The 8,942-nt window shown below is 52.6% G+C and overlaps 1 protein-coding gene across 1 annotated transcript; it reads right to left on the reverse strand.

Moving 5' to 3' along the window:
* Positions 1-538: 538 nt before the first annotated feature.
* On the reverse strand, positions 539-8,411 carry Rhou (ras homolog family member U). Its single transcript, XM_069998188.1, has 3 exons — positions 8,156-8,411; positions 6,723-6,781; positions 539-3,657 (listed from the first exon to the last, which is right to left on the reverse strand). The coding sequence occupies exons 1-3, from the start codon at positions 8,409-8,411 to the stop codon at positions 3,202-3,204; spliced, it is 771 nt and encodes a 256-aa protein (XP_069854289.1). The 3' UTR covers positions 539-3,201.
* Positions 8,412-8,942: the final 531 nt, after the last annotated feature.

Here is an 8,942-nt window from a genome sequence, read left to right on the forward strand (position 1 = left end):
ACCAGCTTCCTACCAGAAAAGAAATGACATACCTAAGGGTATCTGAAAATACTTAAGTGGCAGTTATCTTGAAAAAGAACAGGATTAGGAGCCCAGTAGGAAGTCGGGGTTTTATGAGCCTAGGCCTGATGGGGAGCCTGGGAACAGACAGGAAACTCAGGAATCTTGGGCTTCAGCTATGCCACTGAGTGTCCCAGACCTTCAGCTTTGGTCTCCCTCCACTGTGCCTGTGGACCCTGGATATTTAACCTGGCATCTACATCCGCCTGTAGAGAAAAGCAGGGCATTCACTCGAGGCCCTGGGGCTCTCTGGTCCTTTCAACACTAAACATCCCTGGAGGCTGGAGTCCAATACAGGGGGAGACTAGCTCTTACCTGCCAGGACTGAAGGTGCAGAGGTGTTCATCAGCCTCACAAGTTCCTGTGTTGAATAAGTGTCCCATCAGTGGGATGTATGCCTGAAATGTGACAATGCTTCCCAACCTATGCCAAGGCACATGCCGAGAGCTTCTGCTCTTGTTAAAACAGGCAAAAACAATTGTGTCCACAGGTCAGAATTTATTTCATACTATCTCATTTATAGCATTTTCAAGTACAAGATTTTGCTTGATGTCATTGACATATGAGAACAGAAAAGCACAACTTGGTAAGGCACCAGGTTACGACAGTCTACAGAGGAGGCCCGGGTCCTTTTTTGGCTTGTGAGACTCCTGGGTAGCTGCTTGAAAATTTGTCAAGCAAAGAACAAGGTTATAAAAGGCTCACTTGTATACAAGTGGTAAAAAGAGATGGCAGTTTTGAAGCCCAGCGCAGTGTGTTGCTATCATGTTGGCTTACTTAGACTGTGAGGATTAGGCTCAGGAGGCATTCTCTACATATCTAGGACCCTTTCTGAGACACCAAGCTGCATATTTAGCCACTTTTCAGCTCAGAAGCAAAGCACCTTTACACTGAACTCAAACACATACTTGGAATGATTTACCAGCCCAAGTCCCTACCTTCATAAATAAATAAGAATGGGGAAAACTTCTAAGTACACCGTACCTTATAAAATGCATATTATAAATTGCTGCCACTAGATTTGTGGCACAAATGGTCCAGGCATATTGAACCCTGGATCGGAGCTTCCAGAGTTGGGCCACATAGTATCCTCCACACCACTTCCTCAGAGGCCCAGAGGCAGGGAGTGCAGCCTTAAAAAGATTTTGTTCTGTCTTAAAAACTAACTTGCTTGTACTCCATTAGATCTGCTTTAATACTTTTAAAATTGTTTACCAGGGACATACTTTGCCCCTTTCCATGCTTTTGCACACAGGGCAGGCAGAACCCCAACTAGGAGGCTGCCTGTAGGAATGTGATCTGTTAAAATCATTTCCCCAAATGAAGTAATGCTATTTGCTCAGGTTGCAACTGAACACCTCAGGAAACTAAAACTGATTAGTTTCGATGTGCTAAGAAATCAACGGCAAACAATACATGGATTTTAGTGGTTTGATGATTAACCTTTGTTAAAGAAATCTTTAGCCCTTTTTACAAATAGGAAGAAAACCAGCTCCTCACCTGAACTATGGCCTGATATTTTACTTTTTTCTATAGAAAAACAAAAAACTGTCTTTTTAAATATGAGAAAGATAATATGAAATACAGAGTGACAAGACTGTTGCCTGCTGGATGTAACTGTCCCAACCAGGGCAATACAGACACTATGATTCAGTGTCTGGTCACCTGTGTCATCCTGAAAATGCCCAACAAAGTATGAATGGACTCTGCTGACACAAGACTGTCCTCAAAACAATCATCCTGAGGACCCCTACCTTAAAGGACATGTGCCACCAGTGTAGTTCCTTTTTGGTCTTGTTTGTATAGTTCTTTTGACTATCCCATGGCAAGAAAGGTACTGCTGAGCCATTACCCCTATAGATACCCGGCCCCCTGGCCCTGACATTCTGTCTCTGCTACAGGGGCAGTAATGTAGAACCACTGGGACTCATGGCACTGGGGACTAACTGGTGGCTTTAACAGGTCTCAAGAGACGTTCTTCTTACTTTCTAAAACATGTGGTTGAAGATGTGTTAAAAACCACTTATTGGGTACTTTCAAAGAAATAAGAAACTGTGCTGTTTCTATATGTTCTGCTTTCTCTGCTCTCTAAAGCCTAAGCAGCAGTAAACCAGCCACCTACACATGCATCTGTATGTGCATGTGCCTGTGCCTGTTTTTGGCTGACTCAGAAGAACAGGTGTGTGAGCCTCACAAGTGTGGCTGTGGCTTGGTTCTCCCTGCAGATGGCATGATGTGAGTGTGGAAGCTAAAAGTGCCTGTCCAGGAGGCTCCCTGTGCTCCACTTACCAGGAGAAAGGCAGTCTGGCACACAGACCACACTCTTGATCTCTGAGTTGCTCATGTTGTTCCCTAAAGAAAACAGATCATCAGTGCCTGCCTCCTGCAGGGCATTCCTAGTAATTTCTAGTGGTATCAACACAACTGGTCTAAGGATGGAAAACCCCAATGAACAAGTTTGCTCTTTGGTCTATACAGTGCCAGTGGTGAGATGTTTTTTTGTTTTAAAGTCTTCAGCAACCTAGTATAGCAGTAAATGATGAAAGGGACAGGCATGAGGTTTGCAGGATGAACTCTCGTTTTCTCAGACATATGCTCCTGGAGAAAACAGGTCTGGTTTGTGTGGTTTCTAAGCAGGGGAGTTGTTCTCACCATGACTGGTCTGTGCACGTAATGCATAGGCATCCAGGAACCCTTATACAAGAGAGGTTGTTAGGCACAATTGTCCTCCTGGCCCTTCTGTACATTCTAATGCAGCAGAACTTTCATCTGGACATCCAGCTTTAAGGAGCCCTTTTCACATTAGATATAAATGAACCCAGAAATCTACAGCATAAATTTCCAGAATTATTGAAAACATTTTAACTTAATTTCAAAGCTTCTTTAGCTCATCTTGCATAAAATCTCACCCCTAAGCTCACACAAACAAGGAAACTAAAGGATGACAGAGTCATGTGTTTAGGGCTCTTCCAATGACCACGCGCACATGCTACACAAGAGTCATTGCAGCTCACACGGCTTCTGACAGCAGCTCCCCAGAGTCACGCCAGGCAGCAGTACTTTCTCCACCAGGACTTGGACAGGTCCCATGCTTTGTCTGGGGGTCCGGCTCTTACACTTCTGACAGCAGCTCCCCGAGAGTCACGCCAGGCAGCAGTACTTTCTCCACCAGGACTTGGACAGGTCCCGTACTTTGTCGGGAGTCCGGCTCTTACACTTCTTTGGCTGTTGCTGGGAGTCTGAGTGCTGGATGCCAGCAACAATGGCGGCGTCAAAGACCTCTTTGAGGTTTTTTTGAGTCAAGGCTGAGCACTCGATGTAGCAGGCAGCTTTGATTTCCTCAGCACACAGCTTTGCTGCCTCTTCAGGCACTGGCTTCTCTTTGCATTTGTCCAGTTCGATAAGTACTTTGACATCTTCTCTGAGATCTGACTGTGTCCCAACCAGGATGATGGGGGCCTTGGGGCAGTGGCACCGAATCTCAGGCACCCACTTCTCACTGACGTTCTGGAAAGATGCAGGGCTCACCACACTGAAGCAAAGCAGAAAGATGTCTGCATTGGTGTAGCAGAGGGGCCTTAGCCTGTCAAACTCATCCTGCAAACCAAGCACACACAATTACCCTCAAATCAGCTCTCGCCATCAAAATACCATCTTAACATGTGTCCAAGGCCACCTAGTCACAGGAAGCCCATCGTTCTGTGGGGAAGAGTCACGGTCTCAGACTCAACTGTCAGCTCAGAGGATATAGTTACAACTGCCATCTGCTCCCAAATCCAGCATGGCCCTAACACCAAAAATAATTTGAATCCATTTGGTGCTCATGACTGACATGCTGCATGCAGCACAAAGGCTCTTGAAGTACACAGAGTCTGAAGACAGTTCGCTTGATCTGGAACTTAGCCCAGAATCATTCTCAATTTCGGGGACTTGGGTTACTCTTTCGAAACTCAGAGTGCTTTCCCACGCTGGTCCAGAACTCCACTTCTACCCTAGCAAACCACATATACTAGCACAGCTCTTACAACCCCAGCTCTGCTCTTCCCCATGAGCACAATGAATGGTGCTGGTCCCTCCCAAAGCCCTGAGCCCAGACAGTAGAGAATGACGTTCATCAGACACAAACATTCAGCAACCCAGGAGAGGAGTTGGGGACCCTGCTAGGCTACAGTCACTGGCAACTCAGAGAACTTGTGCCCTTCACTGTATCCACAGGCACCAATGGACACGTTCTTATTCTGTCTTCTCTTTCACACTCTGTTTTCTTTTGTTCCTTGCTTCATCTCTGCAAACGTCCAAGGCTTTAACATACTGTGCTGTGGATTGACAGTAGACCACAGAATGGACATACTTTCCCTGTAGTTTACAGCAAACTAGACAAATAAGGGAGAGTAGATTATAAGTAAACTAAGCAGCCTTGCTACTACTGACAAACTAAGCACCATCCAAAGCCAGGTACATGCACATAGAGTGTTTTGGTTGAGGAAGGACAAATATCAGTCTTCAATATATATATATATATATATATATATATATATATATATTATATTTACACACGCACACGCACACACACACACACACACACACATGTCCTCCTTTGGAACATCAGGCAGTGCCCTGCAGCACCGTAATTGACTTCTATCCAACTCTGTGAAAAGTGCTCACATGGTCTAATTCTGGATAAATGTGTGTGTAAGCCCAGTATAGTGGCACAGAAGCACTGAAGCAGGAGGACCAGGAGTCTGAGGCCAGCCGGGGTTACCTAGCAACAATGCGTCTACAAAATAAACACATAAACAAGCTGGGTGCAGTGGCTCATACCTGTAACCCTAGGTACTTGGGGAGAATGAGGTCAGGATTGTGGGTAGGCTAGCCTGGGCAAAAAGTTTACAAGACCTTCATCTCAAGAGAAAATATGGGTGTAGCAGGAAGCAGGAACAGGAGGAGCACAGTCCACTGACCCAGGCAGAACCTGAGACCTTATCTCAAAAATAAGCAAAGCGAAAGGGCTGGAAGTGTGGCTCAAGAGGCAGAACACCAGCCTAGCAAGTGAAGGCTCTGCGTTCAAACCTCAGTACCACAATAAATACACAAACACACAAATAATCTGAAGGTACCCTTGTCCTCAAACTTTGTTGATGACTCTCCTTATCAGCAAGAAAAAGTTAAATATTATGTTTTCCATTACTCAAGCAGTGTGCTCTGGTGATCTGTGGAGTCCTATTTACAGGCACATTAATCTCTGTTCATGACTGTTTCTAGGGGTCTGAGGGGATCTGTATCAGTCTTACATGAATGTCTTTTCTTTAAGTTCCCTATTTCCGCTGTAGATCAACAAACCACTAACTACACTAAGGTTGAGCCTGGTAGTCCCTGCCACTTGTGAGGCTCCTGTAAGTAAAATCCGTTTTGTTTTTGTTTTTGTTGTTTTTTAAAGTGAACTTTGTGCTGAAAGAACAAGTGCAGAAGCTCAGCCAGGTGGCTGCCCTTTCTGTGAGTCGTTTCTCTGCCTCGAGCCTTGGGAAGGAGGCCTCTGATTGCTCAGGGGGCCTGGGGAGCAGCTCCTCCAGGGGAGGCTGTCACTTGGCTAAACCCTGGAACCGTCAGTGGCCCTGGGACCTGGTAGCTTGGTGTGGAAAGCTGCTCCTCAGAACTCCTGAGATTCTGGCCAGGGGGATTAGGGAATAAAACAGAAACTGAGCCTACCCGCACAGAAACCTTTGGCCAGAGCCCTAGATGAGCACTGCAATAAGGCGACACATGCTCAGGCACAGGGCCACCTGGAACACACCCTTGAGGAGGGGTCCCAAGGCCAAGCTACCACATGCACACAAGGCCTGCAGTGTAAATGCTACAAAGAATTCCATCAGGGCAAAACTAGCAGAGACCGGAGACCAAACTGTAGCATCCCTACACTCAGATTAATGAGCACTACTATTATTATTACTTTAGTGGAAAGATTTCCCCAGTACCTCATAGGCCAAAAGGCTGGAGAATTTCCAGTCCACTGATTTGTCACTTGAGCACACTCTATGACAACACCACAGGATACTGATGGCTACTGTACCTGCTGGGGAGGGAGTTGGTGTGCAGCCCTAGAGCTTTTCAGGGGGCCCTTGAGGGGTTCCACACCCATGCCTCCTGCCCTACTCCCTGGCTATTTACTCCAGGGCCTGAGCCTCAGAGATCAAGCACTCCACCACTGGCGGGAGTATCCCGGTTCATTCCTCCTCTGGCTCAGGGCTGTGCTGACCTCTTTATCTCTGCTGCAGAGCTGGGGGCTGATCCTGGCAAGGGAGGCAATCAATGAGCAAAGCTCCAGCTTTCCCTGGAGCAACTTTCTTAAACATCTGGCTTGTTGGCATTAAGTAAAATGGTAAGAAGATACTACTTTGAGAAACAATTAAAAATACTGTTACATTTTCTTCCAGTAAAAACCAGAAAGTGAAAGATATCAGAAACAAGTTAAGACAAAGGCTGTTTCAGGGCAGGCTCGGCTGCCCTTCCCTGCCTCCTCCCTGTCCTCAGAGGGGCCACAGCTGGGCCAGTCTGCCTCACCAGTCTCTGGAGTGACCCAGTTTCTAGGGGGAACACGTTAAAGGTTGTTGGAACCCTTTAAAAGGCTGTTTCCTTCCCAGCAGCGAGGGAAACGTAATCCTGACCTGTCCGGCGGTGTCACAGAGCTGGAGTCGCACCGGCCGCCCGTCCACCGACACCACGGCTGGAAGACAAGAGCAAGACGACTGTGAGGTGGCCGGGCAGTGGGCAGTCTGCTGGCCACCATTGCTCCAAACCTGGGCTCCGGCTCCAGCCCTCCAATGAACTAAAAGTCTGGCTCAGGTCATGAGGCCACCCCACAGGCCGCACAGCCCGGGGCCCTGGGACGTTAACCCCCCCTCTCCCCCCCCCCCAGTGCCCCGGTACCCTTTTCTCACCCTGGGAGATTTATCTTCCTGCCACACTCCCTTCAGAGCCGGGAGAGCAGTGCAGGGATAGGAGGCAGGGGGTGGAAGGCACGGGGTGGAGGCAGGGGAGGGGGAGACAGGGGAGGGGAGGCAGGAGGTGGGAGGTGAGAGGGGGGAAGGTGGGGGGGTGGAAGGGGAGGGAGGAAGGTGGGGGGGGAGGAGAGAGGGGGGTGGAGGCAGGGTGGGGAACCAACCCTGCTGGTGTACAGCAGTGGGAAACAGGAAAGATAATTACTTCGTCCCTCGGGAAAGGTCCCTTGACCCCAGGGTTTATCACAACTCCGGCTGCTTGGAGAACGTGTGCAGACACAGGCGCTTAGTGGCCTGGGTGCGCACTGCCCTGTCCCCTCCCAGGGCTCGGGAGAGAAGAGGGGAGGGCCATCCATCTTTCCTGGAGGGCTGTGTAACTAGCGGCTAGCAATGTGCCCCCACCCCACCCCTGCCCCTCCGTGTTGTCTGGTGTGTATGTGTCTGGTGTGTGTGTGAGTCTGGTGTGTGTGTGCATCTGGTGTGTGTGAGTCTGGTGTGCTGTGTGTGTCTGTGTGTGTGTCTGTGTGTGTCTCTGTGTGTGTGTGTGGTGTGTGTGTGTCTGGTGTGTGTGTGTGTGAGGCTGGTGTGTGTGTGCATCTGGTGTGTCTGGTGTGTGTGTGTGTGGTATGTGTGTGAGTCGGGAGTGTGTGTGTGGTGTGTGTGGTGTGTATGTGAGTCGGGAGTGTGTGTGTCTGGTGTGTGTACCCGCGTTGGCGGGACAGTGGGACAGTGGGGGGGGGTCCCTGGGTCTCGGGATCGTGGACGAGGTCGGGCTGTTTTTCAGGCGCAGGACAGCATTTTACACCGACGGGTGAGTGAATGGAAGCCCAGGGACAGTCAGGATAAAGGGGAGGCGACCCCACGGGCGGGGCGCGGCGCGAAGCTCCGTGCCGGCACTGGGGACGAGCACCAGGGCGCGGGCCGGGCGCGCGGGCCGGAGCCGGCCACCGGGAGGACACCTGCGCGTCGGCGGCGCGGGGTGGTCCGCGCTGCCCGCCCGCCCGCCCGCCGGGCCCGAGCCCCGCGCCGCCCGCCCGCCCGCCCCGAGTCCCCGGGCCCCCGCGGCCTCCCCGCGGCCTCCCCCGGCTGCCCACGCTCACCCGAGAAGTTGTCGAAGGCGGTGGGGATGTACTCGGTCGGGTAGCCGTTGGTGGTGTAGCTGACCACCAGGCTGGTCTTGCCCACCGCGCCGTCGCCCACCAGCACGCACTTGACGCCGCGCGCCTCCGCCCCGCCCGCGCGCCCCCGGCCCCCGGCCGCCCCGCGCCCCCCGCGCGCCCGGCGCGGGGGCACCGGCGGCGCGGGCGGCGGCTCGCCGCGCGCGGGCGGCGCGGGCCGCCCCTGCTGCGGGGCCATCGCGGGCGGCGGGCCCGGGCGGACAAAGGCGGCGCGAGGTCGCCGCGGCGAGGGGCGGCTCTGCCCGCGCGGCCGCGAGGTGGCCGAGCCCGCGCCGCCCGGCTCCGCCGCGACTCGGGCGGGCGGGGAAAGAGGCGGCGCCCTGAGGAGCCGCGGAGCCGCCGCGCGGCCACAGCGCCCCCGCGCGGCCGGAGCCGCCCCTGCGCCGCCGCGCGGCTCCCGGGCTGGCGTGCGTGGGCCGGCTGTGCTGAAGGCCTGGGGATCCGGGGGCTCGCTAGTAACCCCCGCGCCCCGCTCCCCTGCCCGGCCTGGCCTCCGGCCCCTGCTCCCCGCTCCCCGCCCCCTGCTCCTTCTGCCCCCTCTGCCCCCGTCCCCCTCCTCCTGCCCCCGCCCCTCTGCTCCCCGCCCCCCTGCCCCTGCTCCCATGCTTCTCTCCCCTACTCCCTATGTCCCCATGCCTCTCCCCAGCTCCCTTCCCCCCCCACACCCCTGCCCTCCGGGGCCCCCTGCCCCCTTCTCTCTCCCTGCCCT

This window comes from Dipodomys merriami, unplaced genomic scaffold, assembly GCF_024711535.1.
Source record: "Dipodomys merriami isolate MVZ:Mamm:240054 unplaced genomic scaffold, mDipMer1.0.p SCAF_51, whole genome shotgun sequence".
Classification (NCBI taxonomy): domain Eukaryota; kingdom Metazoa; phylum Chordata; class Mammalia; order Rodentia; family Heteromyidae; genus Dipodomys; species Dipodomys merriami.